Below are 24622 nucleotides of genomic sequence, written 5' to 3' on the forward strand. Positions count from 1 at the left end.
AGGCTCAAATTAAACAAAATGGTCAAGGGCACTGACAATTCTTTGGCCGCTTAACGTACGACACGAGCTGGTATACCATTCAATCCCACAGATGTATTGACATTGAGGTTCTGTAATAGACTAGTTACCTCTACTTCATTCACCACAATTCCAGTATAAGCTGTTGGTTCTTCCATTCCTGCAAAGTCTCCACCTGGATGATATACTCTTGCAAAGTGCTCGCTCAGTAATTCCACAATATCGACTGATTCAGTTACCTCCCTACCCTCAGCATTTTTTAAGATCATTCTACCATGAGCATTTTTCCTTTTACTTGCAACATATTGAAAAAACTGTTTGGGATTCTCTTTAGCCGGCGTGGCCAATTTCCTTTCGTAATCTGCTTTTGCATTTCTTACCACCCTTGTTACCATCCTGGCCTGAGCTTTATACTGTTCCTGCGCCTGATGGTCACCCTTCTCCTTAAAATTCCTCCACAATTGTTTCTTTTTTTGCAGCTCAAGCTTAATAGTGTTATTCATCCATTTAACCCCTAATTGATTTATTATTCGGACTCTTGGTATACAGTCAACCATTGCCTCCTGCAAACAGTTCTTAACCACCTCCCATGCACTATCAACATCCAGCTCTTGCAGTTTTACATGCCATGGCATTGAGCCAAGCACACACCTAAGCTTGTCATACTTACCAGCCCGGTAATTCCACATGTACCCTGTCTTAATTGTAAATTCGACTCCTTTAGCCACCTCCCAAGCCATGACTTTATGGTCACTCTCACCAATTGGTGGCAACATGGTCATGTTCATTACAGCCACATTCTCGGTTGCAATTACTAGGTCCAACACTCTCTGCCCCCTGGTATTTTCCAATACATGTTGCCGTAGATAGTTGTCCCTTAATAACCGCATAAAATCCAATTCCTTCCTCCCATGTGCCCTCTCCTCTTTCCCGTCAATGTTACCATAATTGAAATCACCCATAATAATTACCCTCCTTCCACTCATTTCTTCTATTTGCTTATGCATACTATCCCCACCATCCACTCCATCACCCGGTCTATAGCAGCACCCAATTGTATATTTTGTTCTGCTGGATTGTATCTCACACCAAACAGCCTCAAATGCGCTTTTTTCCCCATCATGCAGTTCAACTTCTATACTCCTTGGCTGAAGATCATCAGCTATCATCAATAACACTCCTCCCCCCTTTTTATTCACCCTGTCACTCCTGAACACGCTATACCCATCGCATTCAATCCCACTAGCTTTATCATCTTCTGTCAGCCATGTTTCACTAATACCGACAACCTCTGGCCTGGAAGTGCCAACCATGGCCAAAAACTCTTCCTTCTTGTTCCTAATACTCCTGGCATTAGTGTACATGAATCGCAGAAGCCCATTTGTCCCATCCTTACTTTGATGCCTTATACTAACTATCCCATTCTGATTTGTTGTCCGTCGTACTTGCTCGGGCATAATATACTCATTCATACACTTAACTGGCCCCCCTAAAGTCTGCATATCTACTCCCCCCCCTCTTAATAAATCTAGTTTCCCTGAGTCTGTACATCCACTTCCACATCATTCATCAACACTCTTTCAAGTCTCCGTACACCAACTCCATTCAAATGCAATCCATCCATCTTATATAAGTCCTTTCGCCCATCGAACTCATTCCACACATCCACAAATTCCACACCACTCTCCATGCATAACCCACGCATAAAGTCATTGGCAATTATGGCCCTCCTTCTAAACACTTCACTTTCATACCGCGGTAAGATACACACCATCCTAACTCTCTCACTCTTCTCTTTTGCTACCTCAAACAACTCCCTCACATCCTCTATCATTTCCATTTTATCCTGTTTCAAATCATTCGTTCCAGCCACGATTATCATCTCTTTCACCCTCTGTTTTTGCAGTCGAATAGATTTGCTGACGTCCTTTATGATCGCACCCGGCTGGTACGACTTCGTTAAATTCTCAATTATTACGCCTCTTAATAGCGAATCCCCATACAGCACTCGCTCCTTCATTTTATTGACGTTTGCAAACATTCTATTATTTGCCGTCGCAGACTTCCGCCGGTTATTTGTCGGTACGTTCAACACACATTTTTCCATACACTCCAGTTGACTTTTAGCTCTGTGTATGGCACCATTCAAACGGGCAATTTTGCTACTCGCATTTATCTCACCATTTTCGTTATCGATCAAATCATCCATTCTTTCTGTGTTTCTACCTTCAATTACATTTTCGGCGACGTTCTCACACCTATCTGGCACTACCACGCAATTCTCTAGCACACCGCCATTTTCTACATTCTGACTATCGTTCACGATATCGCTCTCGACACACGAAACACGCTTGAAGTCCTCGTTCTCTTTACACTTTTTACACATATTAACTCCACTATCACTTTCTAACCAGACTCCCACCGCTCTTCGCAAGGCATACATCTCACAGACAGCACATTGCATAAATTCGTTTACATCAAAACTCTTAAACAAACATGGCGATCTGGCCACCATTTTTTTCTTTATCGGTGCCATGTGTGCGCTATCTTTTCTTAAAAATAGTAATTAAAATAACAGAAAACACACAAAAATTGTACAAACACACCAAGAAACAAAAAGCAAACAATACTACTTAAAATTCTAGTAAAATATCTAATGTTAACACAAAATAATACTAATCTTTTCAGGAGCTCTCGACAAGCCGACGATCTAATCAGTGAAACACCAAGCGAACCCACATCTTTCCAATCTAGTGTATCTGCAATCAAGTTATTTAGATTTCTGTAGGAGTTCAATCCACTTATGCTCCTGATGTTTTCTATCCATTTCCTTTTTCCTGCCAGTATCTTTCCTCCTACTCTTCTATTTCTGAGAATATGCAGAATTCTTTCAGCAGACATTCTACACATATCCATACTATTGTAACTGTTTTTCTTCGATTCTTGCTATTACTGGAATAGGGTAGATAATTCTTTTCTGATCTCTTCAATCATTTTCATTTATTATTATTATTATGTGAAACCTCCAGGGAGTACAAGGACTCATCGTAGGAGGGCATACTACTCTACTTTGCTAAATACATCTCATCCTCTCCAACTACGAGACTAACTACCATCAACACCATCTATCGCTAATCATCACCAACAACAGTATCTTTTTGACTGTGAGTTGCATGTATTCTGAAGGAAAATTTGTCTGTAGATGGGATGAAAAACCTGAGTTTCCAGGAGAAAAAAATCCCTGAAATCACTATATGAGATCAGTTAACTCACTTTTAACTGAAAAAGCCCATATAATGATTCCCCTCATCATGACAAGAATCGAACACAGGTCTTTTCCAATCGAAAAGTGGATCCACTATTCTTCCAATTGGGCTACTGCACAATTACTTTAATAATATTTATTTTTATATGTATTTATTTTCCTCAAACATTTGTTTTCAAAGTCCACTCATTTTTGTTTTTACTTTTGTTTGGCAATCAAAGTCTTTGCACCATAAACAATTGTAGAGAAGCCTTTTTTCGACAAGTTCCCGAGTCAGTCGATCTCTGGCACAGGCAAGTGGGTTATTATTATTATTATTACCCAAGATCCCCCTCATGGGTTCAAAGACTCATCTCGGAGGTCCTTTTATCAAACACACAGCTCATCATACTGTGCTTTAAACAAACTCAAATTCTCTGCAGACACCACACTCTCAGCCAAAGCATTCCAATCATTCAGAACTCTGACATGAAAAAAACCTGCTTCTCACTCTCCTACTCACACCCTCCTTATACAGCTTCCAGGAATGACCTCTGGTTCTCCCCTGATCTCCCACTATTTTCTGTAGAACCTCTCCAGCATTGATCCTATAACAACTCCTTAATGACTTGAGGTCTCTATCATATCTCCCCTACTCCTCCTCCTGTCCACCAGATTCTGCAAGTTGTATCTCCTCAATCTTTCCTCCTACTCAACATTCCAGAGGTTAGAAACTACCTTAGTCAGTCGCCTCTGGACCCTTTCCAACAGCTCTTCATCCTTCTGAAAACCAGCTGACCAAATCTGCACACAATAGTCCATGTACTTAATCAAAACCTTATGCAATGGAACAAGAATCTCCCTACTTCTACGTCAGATACTGACATAGTATTCCCTACATCAGTATCCTCTGCATCATTCCCAGAAGCCTTTGTGTTGTCTTCACAATTTTGGCTGTATTGGCTAAATTTCAGATCCTTATACACTATTACCCCCAGATCTCTTAAATCCTCCACCTCTGACAATATATCCTCAATAAGCAAAAATTCTGCATCCCATCTTTGTTTTCCAAATTTTAAAACCTTACATTTTGCAACATTGAACTCACATCCCCATTCGCCATCACTCAATTTATTCAAGTCTTCTTGTAAGGGCACAACATCTTCTCTACTCTTCATGGTTCATCCCAACTTTGCATCATCTGCAAAGAACTGAATATCTCCATCCAAATCTTCACCAATATCATTAATATACAAGTTAAACAGTAATGGCCCTAAAACAGACCCTTGAGGCACACCTCTAGTGACTTTCCTTTTCCTGGATATCGCTCCCCCATACACAACTTGTTGATACCTATCAGATAGCCAGTCTCCAATCCAATGCACCATTCTAATATCCAACCGCATTTCCTCTAGTTTGACTATCAACATATCATGCAGTAATCAATCAAAAGCCTTTGCGAAATCTAAGTATATTACTGTGTATCCTTCTCCTCTGTCCAAGGAAGCTGTCACCTTATTGTAATAAGTAAGCAGATTACTAAAACATGACCTCCCTTTAGCAAATCCATGCTGTCCATCAAAGATAATACCATTGTTGTCAACCCAATTGTGGATCCTCGCTCTCACAAGCTTCTCCAACAACTTAACTACGACACCTTACACACAGATAGGTCTATAGTTTGATGTTTGAGTTCTATTCACCTCCTTTATGACGTGGCATAATCTTGCCTTCTTTTCACTCCTTAGGAACTTGACCAAGTGTAAGACTCGTTTAAAAAAAAGTCAATGCAAGCGTCAACTCCCTGGCACATTCCTTCAGAATATGTGGTGATATATTATCAAGTCCCACAGCCTTATTTATATCTAGTTTACTCAACTCCCTATACACCTCTTGCTCACTTACAGTCAGTCTCTCTTCCCCATCATCCATTTTTCTCCTGGAAACTTGGGTTTTTCATTCTGTAAACTCAAGAAAATCGATTGTAGAACACACACTATTTCAGACATTAAATATATTGTGTTAGGATTAGGGACCACAAGATCGCAGCCCTCGTTGAGGCACTCTCTTCACTGTGTGCCGCTTAATTAGTGATAGCCTTGGGCCAGCTATCTCTGATTGGGTACCAGTGGAGATTGAACTGCCCATTCAGTCTCCAAAAGTTAGATAGGACTAAAACAACCTCGCCTACTCCCTATACAGGAATTAAAATGCGTTAGCTGATTCTTTTATTTAATTTTTTTTTAGCAGCAATAAGCTATATACATTTTTCCAGATATTTGCAAGTTTAGTCTTAAGACACTACCCAAGATTCAATCTGTCTTTAAGTTTTGTTGGAACTTCTCTGTGATTAATGCACTTGAGTAATTATTTTTTTTAACTTATTGCAATTCATTTCATTTCACCACTAAATTAAATTTTTCTCGTTTTTTTTTATACCTATTGCATTGTTTGGGTGTTGCTAAAATTTATCTGAAAAGTAAAGTTACTGTTTTCACATGGAATTTCTTATAATATACATTAAGTTTTCTTTTATTATTTGTAAATACAATTAAATCTATAATATACAAACCTCAATTAATCAAGTATCTCGTATAATCAAATTACAAATTTCAGAGCCACATAGTTCTTTGTTTTGCCGTCAGTGGGTGCAGTATACCCATATTAGTTGTGATTTGTTTGTTTTGTGTATATGTAGGTTGTGGTTGTAAGGGTAAACTGATAATGCAACTTTTTTTTTTTCTTAACATAATCTGTTTTAATTTCATTACATGTGTTCCAATTAAACTATATTATTATTATTATTATTATTATTATTATTATTATTATGGGTATCTCCATGGAGTCAGTAGACTCATTGCAGGAGACCCAAACTAGCAAAACAATATCTGTCATATCTCTTCTTGAATTTATTTACAGACGAAGAACTCACAATTAAGTCAGGCAATGAATTCCACTCATTCACCACTCTCCAGGCAAAAAACCCTTTTTCTTATATCCTTGTTAACTACACGCTTCTTTAATTTCCAGGGATGACCTCTTGTTCTTCCATCACTATCACACAGCTGAAACATTTCCCCTGCATCAATCCTATAAAAACTATTCAGTAATTTAAATGTTTCCATCATATCCCCCTCTTCTCCGCCTATCAAACAACTTCTGCAATCCACAAGCTCTCAATCTATCGATGTAGGGTGCATTTTTTACATGACTCACCAACTTAGTCACTCTTCTCTGAACCTTCTCCACAGCCTCCTCATCTCCAAGGAATCCAGGTGACCAAGCTTGAGCACAGTAATTCAAATGTGAAAGTATCAATGCTTTATAAAGGGGAATAATAACCTCTTTATCTCTGGATGTCAGTGTGTTCCTCAACAACCAAGTAATCCTATGTGCAATCTTGGAGACCTTAGCAATGTATCCTCTGAACTTCATCTCCCTATCTACCAACACCCCTAAATCCCTAGCCTCATCAATCTCTTGGAGTACTGTTCCATCAATGTAGTACACAGCGGGTAATCTTTTACTCCCAAAATGCATAACTTTACACTTTTCCACATTGAACTGACATCCATTACCTTTTGCCCATTCTACCAGCTTATTTAAATCATCCTACAAACTTTCAACATCAGCTTGATTTTGTATTGCGCTACCCAACTTTGCATCATCAGCAAACAACTGAATATCTCCAATTTAAGCCATTTCTTATATCATTTATGTATAAATTAAACAACAATGGCCCAAGCACGGAGCCCTGAGGCACACCACTGGTCACCTGCCTCATCCTGGACTCGGCTTCTCCATACACCACTTCTGGTATCTCTCCCTTAGCTATTCTCCTATCCATATCACCAATTTAGTATCCATTCCCATCTGCTCCAATTTGCGTAACAGTGTTCCATGGGGTATCCTGTCAAAAGCCTCAGCAAAATCCAGAAGTACCACTGTAGCCAGTTCCTTTGTCCAACTCAGATGTCATTCTATTATAAAAAGTTAATAGATTGCTAAGGCTGGATCTACCTTTAACAAAACCATGTTGGCCTCTATAGAGTATCATATCCTGGTCCACCCATTCTTGAATTTTGTCTTTAACCAACTTTTCCAATACTTTTACCACTCCTGAGATGGTGATTGGTCTGTAATTAACTACCGCAGTTTTAGAGCCACCTTTATGCAAAGGAACCACTTTGCCTAACTTCCTTGTTAGCATTTAGTGTTTGCATTTAAATTTTGCAATATAAATACCTCTGATTTCTTAACTTCAGTTCTCACATTAGTTATTGCTACAGGAACAGAGATATCCTCACTTGGGTGATAGACTTTTGAAAAGTGGTCACTCAGTATCACAATAAGTTTAAAGGCAAAGATCAACATGAGATATTTATTATTTCATTTATGATTTTGATGTTAAATGTAATAATATTCTGTTTCTTAGTATGGTAAAATTTTGGTTTTAAAATAATACTTGGATGTTCCATTTTCAATGATTCTATTTTGCATATAAATCATACTATCCTAAGAAATCTTTGAAGACACTACTCAGTTCTCTGATATTTCTGTGTGCAGTTCTGGTCACTAGGCTCTGCTAACTATAAGGAAACGCTGGAGAAAGAGTGCAGATGAGAATAACTAATGTTGTCTCAGACTCTGGAATATTGAGTATGAGGATAGATTAAGGGGAATGTGGTCTACAGAGCTTGCATGCAGGAGGAGGGGAGGTAATAGAAATGAGATTTTTGGCTTCAGCTCTGCTATCATCAGAAAACCCCTTCCTCCCATTCTGTTCCCTTTGTCCTCTATGAAAATACTATATCCTCTCTTGCATTCCATCGCTAGGTCTATCATTGTGAATCAAGTCTCACTAATGCCTATACACTTTGGTCAAGTTAAGCTAATAATGCCAAAAACTCCTCTTATTCTGAATATCATTACACAATAATATCTTCACTGCTTTGTTTTGCTGTTTCTCCTTTTGCTGCTTAACTTTCTTGTCCTTCTTATGCCTCTCTAATCACTTCTTGACTTTTAATGATTCCCACATTATCTGTCTAATAATTTGTTTGAGTTTTGAAATTTGGTAATGTTAATTCATTTTCAATATCCTACACATTCCTGAAACCATTATCCAAACCAAAAATGGTTTGAGCACTGGCTTGTTTCTGTTCAACGGGATGAGCCTCCTGGTTCACAACTTCACTATTCAGACTATCATTCCTCTTTGTTGCTGCTCTATTCTTCTTGCATGTTTTTGGGGCAATTTTACAGTAGTACTTTAATATTGCAAAATTTCAAAAAATTATTAGAAAATAGACCAAATACAATGAAGCATGAAAATCAGAAGTAATATACTATAAAAAAACAAGTACTGTAAGCAAAAGCTCAATCAATTACCACTTTTAAATAAGTATTTGATTGAGTTTTTATATTTATATTTAGAAATAGGTGTTTGTTTGATTGATTCTAAACAAAAACTCAAACATTCCTATGAAATCACCTATTTCATAAGAATGTTAAATAAATCAACCTTTCAGGATTTATTTATTTAACATTGATTCAACCATCACTGACAAAAGTTTGAACAGTAATGATTTGAGTACTGAACAGAGTAGAGTGGAGTGGAATGGTATCCCCCCCTTGTAGTTTCCTTCCAAATATGACTTCTCTCCAACAATTCTCCTCAAACCCAACTCTGATATCTATTAAGCCAGTTTCCAACCCACTACACTAACCTGATATCTTAACCAATATGTTGCAACTTAAATATGAACTTAACATGCAGCACCCAATCAAATGCTTTTGCAGAATCCAGTGCTCTAGTTACTTTATTATAAACAGCAATCAGATTGCTGAAACAAGAGTGCCCCTTAATAAACCTATTCTGCCCTTCATCAATAATATCAATCAGCAATGTTATTCATTTGCAGTCATATCTTTCTACCAGTAGCACAACGAAAGTACTTCTTGTGATTGTCCTCAGATCACGGCAATAGTACCCCCAGCTTCCCCCTTGCCATTTGTGCTCGAAGTTTTTTATCTTTACACTAGTCATAGCAAAGATTGCCATTCAACAATTCAGAGGATAACTACAGTGCTGAAATGACCATGACGTGTAAGGATATTATGGAAATTATTTTTGCCTGTTTATAAAACTTTAATTAATATGACTGCACTTGGACTAATGTACACAGACTTGTCTCCTGGGTTCCAAGGGGATAAAGTGCAAATGTGGAATATGTAATGTACATAGGTGGTCTGAAAAGTTCTCGGCTTCAACCATAAATGGCAACACCATTGGCAAGATTTTTTTTTTCTAAGTTGGTACATCTGTCATAAGCATCAATGTGAAATTGTAAGTCATTCTATTGAGTAGTTTTTTTTTATACAGCTGTCAGAAGCAAAAATGTTGTCTGTATCCCTTGAAATTGATAAAATTGAGTATTGTGCAGTTATAAAATTCTTTGTAAAAGAAGGTTTAACACCAAAAGAAATTCATTTGAAGTTGATAAAAGTTTATGGACACTCTTCTTCTTCGTTTTTGACAATTAAGAGAAATGTGCTGCTGAGTTTAAACACAGCTGTACCAGTCTTGAAGATGATCCACATGAAGGATATCTAAAAAGTGTAACAACACCAGAAATCGTTGATCAGTGCACAATATGGTATTGGATGACTGGCAAGTCAAAGTGCAAGAAATTGCTGAGACTATAGGCATTCCAAAAGAACATGTAGGATATATATTGCATGAAGGATATATTTTGTATGAATCCAATTCTCATCCATAATAATGGATGAGACTTGGATTCACAGGTACACACCAGAATCCAAATAGCAGTCAAAACAGTGGACAGAAGCCAGTTGTTCAGTGCCAAAGAAGACAAGGTCATGTCATCAGTGTTTTGGGATGCTAAAGGCATTTTGTTAATTAAATTTTGTTAATCTTGAAAAGGGTAAAACAATAACCAGAGAATATTATAGCAATCTATTAACCAGACCAGACAAAGAAATTTGTAAGAAAAGACCCAGTTTGAAGAAGAAAAAAATCGTCTTTCATCAGGACAATGCACCTGCCCACAAAGGTGTTTTGGCAATGGGAAAATTAAGGGATCTGTACTATGAATTGTTGGAACATCCATCCTATTCCCCAAATTTGGTTCTTCTGACTTCTATCTCTTCCCAAAACTGAAACTCTTCCTTGCTGGTAAGCGTTTTTGTTCGAATCAAAAGGTGACCACAACTGTAGAGGGGTATTTTAGATCTTACTGGGAACCACTACAGGGACGGGATAATGGTGCTAGAGCATCACTGGAATAAATGTCTTAAGAGAGATTATGTTGAAAAATAAAAATAATTTTGAAATTATAAATTTGTTTTTTCATTGTTAGGCTGAGAACTTTTCAGACCACCCATGTATATTATGAGGAAAAACTAAGAATCTATGGACTGCTGGTAGATAAGAAAAAGAGGAGTGATATGATACAAGCTTATGAACTTCTGAAAGGAGATTATAGGGTTTGTAATTTGATCCAGTCGTTTTAGACTCTTGGTGATGTTGTGAACAAAGGCTCACCATCCTACTCAGCCTCTTATCCTTTTTTTCAACAATTGCAAGTTCAAGTTGGTAAGTTCTTTTATATTGTTCATCCAACTCGTTTGTGGTCTTCCACTTCTCCAACATAACCTGCCTTTTCCAATGATTCATCTACTTGCATAATATGTCCAAAGTACACCAACATCTGTTTAGCAATCATTGCCTCCAAGGAGCATTCTGTCTTTATATTCTCTAAAACCTTCTTATTGGTCATTCTTGCATTCCATGAGATTCTTAATAGTCTCCTCCATACCCAAAATTCAAATGAATCAGTTTGCTTTCCATCTTTCTTCTTAATAATCTAGTGTTCACATCCATACATCACTACTGGAAATACCATTGCTTTGACAATTCTAACATTTGTGGCCTTACTCACACCTCTATCTTTCATAATTTTTGCCAGGTTTAACATCGTTTTTTTTTTCCCTATGACTATCCTTCTTTTAATTTCATCTACACATTTATAATCCTTTCTCATTCTGGACTTCAGTAAATCATAACTTTCAATGATTTATATTTAATCTCCCTCTATTTTAAATTCATTGAAATTGTCAGAAGCCATCACTTTTGTTTTGCTGATGTTTAAATTAAGCCCAGCTTTGTTGCTTTCCATCTTAACCAATACAATCAACCACTCCACATCTTCCTTAGTTTCTGCTATGAGAGCTGTATCATCTGCATATTTTCAATTATTTATTTTCCTATCACCAATCTTAAATCCAGCAGGATCTCTGTTTAAATTGGCCATTCTTATAACATATTCACTATAAATATTAAAAAGGTAGGGCGACAGTATATGACTCTGCTGTACCCAAACACTGTCTGTTTGGGCAGCAGAATTGTATACTTTTTCCACTTTTTCCACTGAACACTTTTTCCACTCGAACACTGTATGTTTCTCCAAAGACTGTTTTTACTGAAGCTTCTTGGTTGTCATACTTCCTTTTCAACACTTCCTTCTGAAATTCTCTTGTTCTTTCAATAATCCATCTCATGTTTGCTATTTGGTCTTTACTTCCTCTACCTCTCCTAATGACTGTGCTACAGTCATTAGGAGATTTTAAGGGTAGCCAACTTTGTACTTCTCTTTCAAATGACTCTATAAAGCCTGCCTGGTCTTGTGGCATTTCTCTATTCACATATGCTCCAACCTTTGTTGAATCACTTCCAGCATAACTTTACTTGCGTGTGAAATTAAAGTGATGGTTCAAAAAAATTACAATCTCTGACATTTGAATTTTGGGAATGGGATGAATACTGATGTTTTCCTATCTGTAGACCAGTATATTTTCTTCCAAACTTGTTGACAAATTTCAGTCAATATATTCAACTACTTCATCCCCAGCTGCTCTCAATAATTCCACTGACACACCATCAGCTTCTGGAGCTTTTCCTTTTGGCAGTTGTTCCATTGCTGGTCACTTCACTTTTCATTACCATGGGTTCCTCAAAAAATTCTCACCTTTCAAATTCGACTACAATAGTATTATCTTTCTTGTACAAATCCTCTAAGTACTCTCTCCATCTTTTTTTCACTTCTTCTTCCATCAGACATTTATCTGAATTACTTTTTACAACTCCTAATCTAGGGATAAACTTCCCTGTGATATCATTTATTTTTCTAAACAGACCTCTTGTTCTACTCATAATACTGCTTTCTTCAATTTTCTTGCACCTTTTGTTTAGATATTTTTCCTTGTCTTTGGAAATCTGCACTCAGCTGTCTAACCAGTTCTTTGTTTCTCTGAAGTTTCGTTTTTCTTCTTTCCTCTGCTATTTGAATAGCTTATTCTGACAACCATTTACAATCTTTCTTTCTTTCTTGTTGCTTTATTAAGAGTATTCTTTGCTGCTTCCATGACATTTTGTTTCTTCCCAATTGTTCTAATTCTCTTTCTGTCTTCTCCAAACTATTTAAACTGGTTATAGGATACTAGTTGTTAAATTCTATCACAATCATTACATGGAATGTATGGAGAGGACATATATGGAAGATAAGTTTGTGTGCTGTTAAGAGTGGTAAGAGCTAGAATTTTCTATCACAGAACACTTAGTGAGTGGAACTGTTTGCCTGTTGAAGTGATGAGTGCATTTAGTGTGAATGTTTTAAGAGAAGGATTGACAGCAAATGTGGCTGATGCATGGCCTCCTTCGATGAGTCCTTGACTCCCAGTGGTCTCCCAGATAACAATAATAATAATTTTCAGTAATTCAACTTATCTGGTTATTGATTACTTACATCTGTTAAATGGGACATATGTGAGACAAATGATTGGCAACTTGCATTACTGTTACATTTTTTAACATCCTCTTTTCTTATAACATCATAGGATGGCACCAGGCTTTCCATTCTTTTTAATGATTCTTTTTCTTCATAATCATCTGTAGTATTACACTAGGAACAGTAAGAGAGACATAAATATGCAGTATACATATTATCAAAACATTAACTGCTGACAATTTAGATAAAAGTGAAAGAATAGCCTTCATGTGAAGGTTCACTGTTCTACATCAGGTTTCAACATGTCCAGCTAAACAGCAATCACAATTTCAGTGGTAAATTGTAAGCATCATTTGGATGATTTTAAGAGTAGCCAAATTTGTGCTTCTCTTTCAAATGACTCTATGAAGAAAATTAATGAAGGGAGAAGGAGGTATTGAGCACATACCATTGCTTTAATATAGGTCATATAGTTCATTATATGTTCTTAAAATAAAAAAAGAAAATTCAGAAGAGAAAAATTATTTTGGGATTGGTATATGTCTTAACAGAACGCTCCTAATTCGTAAAGTTTGGCTGCAAGAAAATAATGAATATCAGGAACACTACCAACCTCTCATAAAGTAACCATATAACCAAATTCTCTTCCCTGCATACACAGTATGAAATCAAAGCAAATGAACACAAGCTGAGCATTTCAAACTTTTTTTAATATCACTCTGACATGTTAAAAGATGAAAGACTTACAGCAAATCAATGACATGGAATAGAGTGTGCACGCACACACGTACGCACACACACACACACACAAAAAAAGAAAGAAATTTGTTGATATTCTTTTCAAAGAACTGGAGGTTGTAGTCCTTGGAGAATACTTCGTGGAAAGGCTGTTTCACAGAAACTTCCACAAAAAGGTGGGTGGAATGAAAGCAGAATTGGAGCAGCAGGTTCTATGAGTGCAATTCCACTGTAAAAACATGTGTACAACTGATGCTCATGATACTGAAGCTTTAACAAAAATAGAGATATCGTGGATGCCAGTTCAATGTAAGGTTTTAAAATTTGGAAAGCAAAGAAGGGATGTAGAATTTACTCTTGGTGGGGATATATTGTTGGAGGTGGGAGAAATAAGAGATCTTAGGGTGATGGTGTATCTCCAATCCAATGCACTAGTTTAATATCCAATCCAATCTGCTCTGGTTTGACTATCAACTTATCATGCAATGATCTATCAAAAGCCTTTGCAAAGTCTAAGTATACTACTGTGTATCCATCTCCCTTTAGCAAAACTGTGCTGTCCATCAAAGATAATACCATTGTTGTCAAACCAATTCTGGATACCGATTCTCAACAGCCTTTGTTAACACCTTAAATACACCTGACACACAGACTGGCCTATAATTTGATGTTTAATTCTGTTTCCTCCTTTATGAAGTGGTACAATTTTGTCTTCCTTCCACTCCTTTGGAATTTGACCCAATATAAGACTTATATTAAACAAATATGTCAAGGCAGATGGGGCTGCTTAAGGAACAAAGCCAAAAAACTGGAAGGAGACCTCCACATCACCTTTCAGTAATGCAAAGAACTGACTGGGGCTTCTGACCTAATGACCCTTCATGTAGAGCACCCTGTTAGTAGGTATCTACTGGGTACTGAGTGAACGAGGATGGGCTGGCAATTTGGGACTTGAGAGTACAGTTTGGGCCAACCAAACTGTACTCTCTCTATTGGCTAAAATCACAAATGCATATGATTGTACTTTGTGATGCGATTTCATGTTGGCTGGGGCATTGCCCAGTTAAACAAGGTCCCCACTGTTTTTGTCAATAAACCTAACATCAGTAGAAGAACTAAAGATAGGAACCATCAATATAAGGAGTATTAGTGGAAAGGAAATCGAACTTACAGAAGAATTGGAAAAGTACCACATGGACATAATTGTCATTACTGAGATAATAAAATACAAAAACAGGTAAGATCCTACTAAATAATAAGTATAGGATGTTATTTTCAGGCAATAATGATCAAGGAAAGGAAGGTGTAGCAATAGTATTTAATACCAAACATGAAGATAAACTTCTTAATTGGAAAGAAGTTTCAAGTAGAGTTATGTGGGCAAACTTCAAAATGAAGATATGGACAATGAAACTTATTTGTGCCTATGGTCCCACAGAAGATTCTTTCAAGGAAGAAATGGAGGAATTTTTTGAGTCATTAGAACAGACAGATGACAAAAAGAAAATGGAAAAAGTGGTCCTTGTTGAAAATCTGAACAGCAGAGTAGGAGATGAAAGATATAAGAGTGTACAGAGGATTTGAAATTAGAAGTTGTCATTACTTAGTACTAAGCAGGATAAAAATGGACATCACATTGAAAAGAAAAGTATGTAAGAAAGTTTCAAAAAGAATTAAACTGAGCAGCGTTTACAAGTAAATTGTAGACTTGACCATACAAACACCATAAAAGAAAAAATGAAACAAATTGAAAACAAAAACCAAACCTTGCAGTCTCAGTGGAACACTCTGAAGAAGACATTGGCTGATTCAGCTAGGAAGGTATTTGGTAAAGTTGTCTGAAAGGATAGAAAAATAAGAACACCACAGTTGACACAAGAAGTTAGAAAAGCAATCCTGGTAAAGAAGAAAGCATACCAAAAGTTTCTAGAAAATAAATCAGCAGATGCCCTAAAAGAATACAGAGAAAATTGTAAGAGAGCTGTGTGTAAAAGTAGCTAAACAAAACTCATGGGAAGATTTTGGTAGAAATATCAGGAAGGTGGCAATATGCTATGGAAATGTTCTTCTAAGCTTCTTCAAGGCTATTGAAGAAGCTTAGAAATGGAGTCCTTTCTTTTAGGCTTATGCAGTGCTCAGAATACATTATTATTATTATTATTATTATTATTATTCAGGCCTCCATGGAGTCAAAAGACTCTTCGTGGGAGGTAATTCCTAAGAACATAAAGTCTGTCAAGATTCATCGAGGGGGGTTCCCCCTAAGAAACACAAAGTCTATCATACCACTCCTTAAACTCATTGACCGTTCTCGCCCTCACCACTCTATCAGGTAATGCATTCCACGGCTCAACCACCCTCCATGTAAAGAAACCACTCCTCACCCTCTTGCTCACAGTTTCCTTTCATAACTTCCAGGGATGGCCTCTTGTCATCACTCCTTCCTGCTGTTCAACCAAGTAAAAGAATTCCCCAGTGTCAACCCTGTAACCACCTCTCAACAGTTTAAAAGTCTCAATCATATCACCTCTCCTTCTATCCGCCAAACTCTGCAGTCCACATTCCCTCAGCCGATTCTCATAACTATCCTTGTACAGTCCTGAGACCATCTTTGTCATCCGTCTTCGTATCTTTTCCACAGTTAATTTATCCCCTTCAAATCCTGGGGACCAAATCTGAGAACAATAATCCAAGCGTGGTCTGATCAGAGACTTATACAACAGAATGATAACCCTCTTATCTCTGCAGGTCAGTATCCTTCTCATAATATGTCCCCTAAACTTCAGGTTTCTATCAATCATCAACCCCAGATCTCTTGTCTCCCCAACTTCCTCCCATAGAGTATGCAGCATCCCATCGATGTTTCCCAAACCTCAAGACCTTACATTTTGCTGCATTAAACTGACACCGCCATTCATTTGCCCATCTAGCTAACTTATTCAAATCCTCTTGCAGGGCTACCACATCTGCACTATTACTAATATCATCTGCAAACATCTGAATATCCCCTTGCAATCCGCTGGCAATGTCATTGATATAAAGGTTAAACAACATAGGTCCTAGTACTGAGCTCTGTGGGACCCCACTTGTAACCTTCTGTCTCCTTGAAACTGCTCCACCATACACAACTCTCTGATACCTATCAGACAGCCAATCATGAATCCAGTTGACCAATCTGACATCCAGACCCATGTGTTGCAACTTATCAGCTTATCATGTGGCACCCTGTCAAATGCCTTCGCCAAGTCTAAGAAAATTGCAGTATATGCCTTTCTCTCATCTAATGTTCTTGTAACTTTATTATAAAAGGCTAGCATATTGCTAAAACAAGAGCGTCCTTTCACAAATCCATGTTGATTCTCACAGATAACATTACCCTCATCTGCCCAATGCTGTATACAGTCCCTCACTACTTTCTCCAAGATCTTAACAACTACTGATGACACACAGACTGGCCTATAATTAGACACTTCCAGTCTGTTACCACCTTTATGCAATGGCACTATCTTACCTTCCTTCCATTTCCTGGGCACCTTTGCCGACGCCAGACTTTCATTGAAAAGCCAGGTTAAAGGCACTGTCAGTTCCCTAGCACATTCTCTCAAAACTCGTGGTGAAATACCATCCAGTCCCAAAGCTTTATTGACATCCAGAGTTCTCAGTATCTGAAACACCACTCTCCTCCTGTACCTCTAAATCTTGAACCTGCCCTATCCCTCTAGCATTAAAACTGACTCCTCCAGGATGAAATATTCCAATAAAGTGGTCATTGAACAATTCCACTATGTCCTCCGCATCAGTCACTCTATTCCCATTTTTATCCCACAATATCATTTTTCCAAAGTCATTTCTCTTCCTACTGGCCACATAGCTAAAAAATTCCCTAGGATTTTCTTTGGATCTTAGGGCCAATCTTCTCTCGTATTCCAGTTTCACTTTCCTTACCACACTAGTCACTCTTCTGGCCTGTGTCTTATATTCTTCATGCATCCTCTCTTCACCTGTCTCCTTATATCTCTTCCAAAGCCTCTTTTTCACATGCAATTCCTGTCCACTTTACTCCAAATTGCATCCTCTTCTTCACTCATGGTATACAACTTACCATTGCTGCTAACAAATATTCTTTCACAATTTCCCATGCACTAACGATATCCCAGCCTTCCAATTCCTCCCTCCATGGAACTTCCCATTTGGAAAATTATGGATACAACTACCGTATTTGAGTAAAACTTTAGTTTAATATAAACCAAAATACATACTCGACATTTTGACCTTTATATCAAGGTCATCTTCTGGAGCATATACACTATATACAGAGAAACAAGCTGCACCACAATCTACATAGTTTGTTAAAGTTACCGCCCAACCGTTACAACAATTATTGGCCTGACCTCTGGTAGAAAAAAAAACTTTACTACATCAATGCTAGAGTCCTATTATTATTATTATTATTATTATTATCTGTTGGTTACAAATTTACATTGGGCTGGAGAGCATCATGTTTATATATATATATATATATATATATATATATATATATATATTAAAAACACGATTATACATATAAATTTCAACCAGTTGGTATGGAATAGTTTCTAATACTAGCTGAAGGTTGCTTAGAGTCCTAAAGTATGCTAGATACTATATATTAAGTTGGCTGAATATGTGCCATCCAGATTCTTGAAATTTTCATGCCACCATTATTGTTGATATTTGGGTGGTTAATCAGAATTTCGCAGGCTTTTTAAAATTTTCTTTCATACCAGGTTTTTCTATGGTGTAAAGAGCGGGTAGTACTTTTCCAATCAATTTGGTGTAAGGTGTTGAGAGCATGATCTGAGAGGCCTGCTTCACAAAAATTGTTATATTTAATGTGTCTTTTGTATTCTTTTTTTACGTATAGGGATTGCACATCCAGTTTCACCAATAGAAATGGGGGAAAGAGAACTGTAAAAGGAATCAAAGATGATAAAGGTGACAAGAAAACTGAAAATAAGGATATCCTAGATGTCTGGAGTAATTACTTTGAATGACTGTTGAAGGAACCAAACAGTGATAGAACCATATAGAAATTTTCAAGAGGAATGCAAAGAGGAGTACATATCAATACTTGAGGTAGAAAAGGCCGTCAAAAACTTGAAATGTGGAAAGGGTGAAGAATGACAAAGATGTTTGAGTCTAGAGTCCTAAATTGTTCCTCTAGTGGGCTAAATTGAGTGCTCTTGGCCACTTGGCTGAAGATACGAGGATGAGTGCTTTCCAAATTTGCAGCAATTTCATTTTAGTCATTTTAACCCTTTATTTGAAATTGTTTATTAAATACTTAAGGAATTGACAGCGTATACTAGAAATATAAATTAAAACAAACATTAATATATACTTTCCAATATTTCGGCAACGTCACGTTGCCATCTTGGAACTTAAGCTAAAGACACGTGCACGCAAGTACTACACAACAGCAAATGAGAAATTAAGCAACGAAGCTACCGTTTTCCTAAAATCCTGATGGTGCCCCTGGCGGGCTATATTAGGTGTTCTTGGCCTTTGGGCTGAAGTTCTCCTGATGTATGTTTCCCAAATTTGGGGCAGTCTCATGCATCCAAATTTGTTGAGGTTTGACATGTTCCTAAGGGCTGAGGCTGATTCCATAAATAGTCTTTCATATTTGAACTTGCTGCAGTGTATTACTGTGGCTTTCTTCCACCTTATTCTGTGGTGAGTATCCAGAGCATGGTCTGCAAGCCCAGAGTGGCTGCACTGGTGAAATTGGATGTAGTCCTTGTGTTATGAGATTCTGATATTTGCTGTCCTGCCTGTTTGGCCAAAGTAGGACAATTTACAGCTGCAAGGGACCTGGTATACACCAAGTAGGTCTAGGGGAAGTGGTTGGTCTTTGGTCTTAAGAAGGTTACTTCTTGGCCTGTGGAGATTACTAACAAACTAAAACCATATAATTCTAGACCCCCCCCCCCCCGTATATATGGGCTCCCAAAAATACATAAAGAAAATGTGCCATTACATCTCATAGTGGATGGCATTGATTCCTCCACGTACAAACTAGCAAAATATTTAGCCAAAGCGCTCTCACACTATACTGGCAACACACCATCACACATAAAAAACTAAGCCCACTTCAAAGCCAGTATAGAAAACCTTACACTCCAACATAATGACATAATGGTCAGTTTTGACGTCTCCTCTTTATTCACAAATGTCCCCCCCCTCAAAGAAACCTTAGAGCTGATCCAAGCTAAATTTCCTTCCGATATCTCAGTCCTATTTCAGTTAACAATGAACTCAGGCTATTTCTTTTGGCAGGAAAAATTCTACAAACAGATAGACGGGACAGTCAGACATGGGTTCACTTTCCCCCACCCTTGGCCAACTTCTTTATGGAGACTTTTGAAGAGAAAGCCTTAAACTCTGCCACACAAAAACCTACCATATAGCTTTGCTACGTTGATAATGTGTTTGCTATTTGGTCACATCGCTCAGATACACTCCTCTCTTTAACACACTTAAACAACCAACACCCCAGAATCAAGTTCACTCTGGAAAAATAGGAAAACAATAGCCTCCCCTTCCTAGACACACTAGTCACCTGCCAGCCTGATGGAACCTTGGTTTTCTCAGTTTATAGAAAACCCATCCATGCAGGCAGATATATTCACCAACAATTCCCCCACCACACAACAATATTGAGTTATTAAGACACTATTCAACAGGACTAAACTAATCTGTTCAAATGACAAAGCCCTAACCACTGAACTAAATCACATCCTTAACACTTTCTCAGCCAATGGCTATCCTCCCCCAAAAAAAAATCCAAAAAATACTATAACCCTCACAAAAAATATTACTCTAAATCCATCACCATTCCCTACATCTGAGGCACCTTGGAAAAAATCAACAAAATCCTAAAAAAACATGACTTGACCTCTTGTTACAGACCATATAGAAAATTGGCATACCTTATCCACTCTGCCAAAGACCAACCACTTCCCCTAGACCTACCTGGTGTATACTAGGTCCTGTGCAGCTGTAAATTGTCCTACTTTGGCCAAACAGGCAGAAAAGCAAATATCAGAATCTCAGAACACAAGGACTACATCCAATTTCATCAATACAGCCACTCTGGGCTTGCAGACCATGCTCTGGTAATACACCGCAGCAAGTTCAAATATGAAACACTATTCATGGAATCAGCCTCAGCCCTTAGGAACATGCCAAACCTCAACAAATTTGGATGCATGAAACTGCCCCAAATTTGGGAAACATACATCAGGAGAACTTCAGCACAAAGGCCAAGAACACCTAATATAGCTCGTCAGGGGGGCACCAACAGGACTTTAGAAAAACGGTAGCTTCCTCACTTCGTTTCTCATTTGCTGTTGTGTAGTACTTGCATGCATGTGTCTTTAGCTTAAGTTCCTATGAAGATGGCAATGTGACATTGCCGAAATACTGGAAAGTATATATTAAAGTTTGTTTTAATTTATATTTCTATATACGCTGTCAATTCCTTAAGTATTTAATAAACATGTTTAACCAGCATATAAGCCTTTCTACAAGAATTATCTTTATTTGAAAGTGTTGCTCTCAGGCAACATGACTTTGCAGTGGTTCTATTCCCATGACGATAAGAGTTTCCACCTAACTGTTTTCATTGTTGTTTCCAAGCAACATTTCTGTTGATACCAACGTAAATGAAATTGAAACATTCTTTACCTGCTGCTATACATGGGAGTTGTTAACATGTCTTAACGTACTGACTTTTGGGTATCAATTGTGTCTTATGAGAAAATTACAAGCCTTATGAGTCTCAAATGATTTCAGAAACTCCAAAGATACCTGCATTTTGCTGATAATGATAAGATTTCTAATTCCAAAGATCGCCTAGCAAAAATCAGGCTGGTGATTGACATGATTGTAAAAAACTGTCGTAAATTGCCACACAAATTGACCCCGTAAATACACACACACACATCTACAGACATAGAACACACTGGGAGGTATAGGGCTAACCACCTTATCCTCGAATACAGTTGCAGATACAAGAATACATGCCTCAACACCATAATAGGTAGACGAGGACAGGATTAAGAAAGAAAGAAAGAAAGAAGAAAGAAATTGCCACAAGAAATGGAGTATTCCATTTCTTGTGGCAATTTTTGCGGTGTATTCCATTGATAAAATGATGGTTCCTTATAAAGGTACTCATGCAAGCAACTTAAGACAAGATATTCAAAACAAACCCCATAAATGGGGATTCAAAATTTTAGTACGGGTTGGATCATCAGGTATTATTTACGACTTTCACTGGGAAAGGAATGATTGAAAATGCAGATCTATGATCAAGAAAAAAAAATTGGAATTGGTGGACATGTTATGGTTATACTTTGTCAGACCTTACCTGAATTGCCCACTCCAAGGGCGATAACTATTTTTTCTTCACTTGAACTGATGACACACTTGAAAAATAAGAAGATATGTAGCTTAGGAACTCTGAGGGAAAACTGCCTGAAAAACTGTCCCCCTTCAGGAAGAAAAAACACTTAAAAAAAAAAAAAGTTGAGAAAGCTGTGATTACAGATTGAATGAAAGCGCAGGTATCATAGTTGTTAGATGGGTCAACAACAAAGTGGTATGTCTGGCAAGTACATTTTGTGGAGTTGAGCCATTGAAATCTGTGAAATGATGGATCAATGAAGAAAAGAAAAAATCTGATGTGAAGTGCCAAAATATTGTCACCAAATACAATAAACACATGGGTTTATTGTATTTGGTGATAATATTTTGTTTAATACTTCAACAACTAATTCAATAAGTTGAATTAGCTGGAATACTAATTGAATGCTATAGGGTACCACTGAAATTGGAACACCCATATCTAAGGATTTTTGAGTATTTGCTTGACCTCTGCATAGTGAACTCTTGGCTACTTTATTGAAGAAAAATGGGAGGCCAAAAGATCCTGCAAAAGCAATTCAGGCTTCACATTGCAGATAAACTGATGCATGAAAATAAAAGAAAGCCAGGAAGACCATCAGTAGATTAACCAGCACCAAAGAAAAAGGCAGCATTGCTAGTACCTGTACAGGATGTGTGATACGATTGTATGGATCAGTGGCCAATTCATGGGACAGAAGGTCAATGCCGAAGGTCAAATTTATGTACAATCTGTAATTTAGTTTTATGCCTACAAGAAATTGTTTTGCTGCTTTCATACAACGAAAGGAAATTATGCTGTCAGACACATTCAGCATTTGTCAAATCTGGGGAATACTGCTTCAGAGCAACATTGCATAATTACTAAAACATATAATAAATACATTTTTCATCTTACCTACTGGTCCATATTGTATCTAATTATTCAAAGAATTTTTTTTTCTTTTGCAATTTCCCCATTTGCCAAACAAAGAGTTAAGAAGAATAGTAATCTTACCTGAGAAACTACAAGTTGGTGATAAATTCCTTTCATATTCATTAGTTCTCCATGGGTGCCTAGCTCATGCACCACACCACCAGAAATCACAATTATTTTGTCGGCTGTCCGAATGGTAGATAGTCTATGGGCTACAATAAAAATAGTTCGAGTGTGTCGTGCCTAAATTTTAAAAAAGTTAATTGTAAAATAGCTGTTAATTTTCTTAAAAACTGTTTTAAAAAATATGCTATCTCTATTAAAAAAAGGTAAAAAGCAAAAAATAAATAAATAAATAAATAAAAAATATATATATATATATATCCCATGATATATTTCCATGATATTTTAGAAATCCCATTATATTTTGAAAACAAGGAATACTACCTTATCTAATGCTGCGTGGACTGCAGCTTCACTTTTCAGATCAAGAGAAGAGGTAGCTTCATCAAACAACAATATCCTAGGATTACGAATAAGAGCTCTAGCAATAGCAATTCTTTGTTTCTGCCCACCACTTAACTGAGATCCTCTCTCACCAATAATAGTATTATAACCCTGTGAAAATAAATGAGAATAATAATAATAGTTAAGCACTGTAAGATTAATTAATTTGCCACTAATCTCAATTCACTGTTGATTCATACTATAACTGAATTTATGTTAGCCAAAAGTGATATGAATGACTCATTTTGTTCAGTCTTTCTGAAACCCTTCTGGTTTTGCATGTATTTAAAAAAATCGAAAGAATAAATGATAGCGAAAAAAGAATGAATGATGGCGAAAGTTGGACATATGTTGGACCGAAAGTACTGAAACAAAGAAAGATGAATGACAGTAAAAGTGAGAAGAATGATAGCAAAAGTTGGACGCATGTTGGTCCGAAAGTACGGAAACAAAGAAAGATAAATGAGAGGGAAAGTGAGAAGAATGATAGTGAAAGTTGGACGTATGTTGGACTGAAAGTACGGAAACAAAGAAGGATGAATGAGAGGGAAAGTGAGAAAAGGGGGGGTCGAGAGTTAGAAAGTTAGAAAGATTTCATGATAGAGAGAATTGTTGCGAGATTCGGAAGGTGAATTGGATTGGATGAGGCAAGAAATGAAATGGATGCGGAATGAAATTAAGAGAATTCAGGTCAAAACTATTAAAATAAATCATGATGGCATCAAAGAGTAACGAAAGATGAGCAAGTGGCGTTGTATGGCGACTCCATTATTAAAGGTGTGCTAGAGGATAAAATGCACAAGGTATGTTTTGCAGGTGGTAAAATGAGTAGAGTAATTGAGGCATTGGATATGAGGCGGCAGCAAGCAAAAGAGTTAATTGTATTAATTGGTACAAATGATTTGAGAGAGAACAAAGAGCATCAAAATGAATGTCAGGAGA

General features: G+C 37.2%; 1 protein-coding gene across 1 annotated transcript in view; it reads right to left on the reverse strand.

Annotated features, from left to right (window-relative positions):
- LOC150100044 (multidrug resistance protein homolog 49-like) overlaps nt 1-24622 on the reverse strand; it is a 199178-nt gene that overhangs the window by 89560 nt on the left and 84996 nt on the right. The window contains exons 6-8 of the mRNA XM_090403203.1: nt 23621-23791; nt 23255-23416; nt 13090-13245 (exon numbers count right to left, since the gene is read on the reverse strand). Of these exons, the coding sequence (XP_090259329.1) occupies nt 13090-13245; nt 23255-23416; nt 23621-23791 (489 nt within the window). The remainder of the gene's footprint in view (nt 1-13089; nt 13246-23254; nt 23417-23620; nt 23792-24622) is intronic.

Source organism: Typopeltis vanoorti, chromosome 13 (assembly GCF_054136105.1).
Source record: "Typopeltis vanoorti isolate ZY-2024b chromosome 13, IOZ_Tvanoo_1.0, whole genome shotgun sequence".
Lineage (NCBI taxonomy): Eukaryota > Metazoa > Arthropoda > Arachnida > Uropygi > Thelyphonidae > Typopeltis > Typopeltis vanoorti.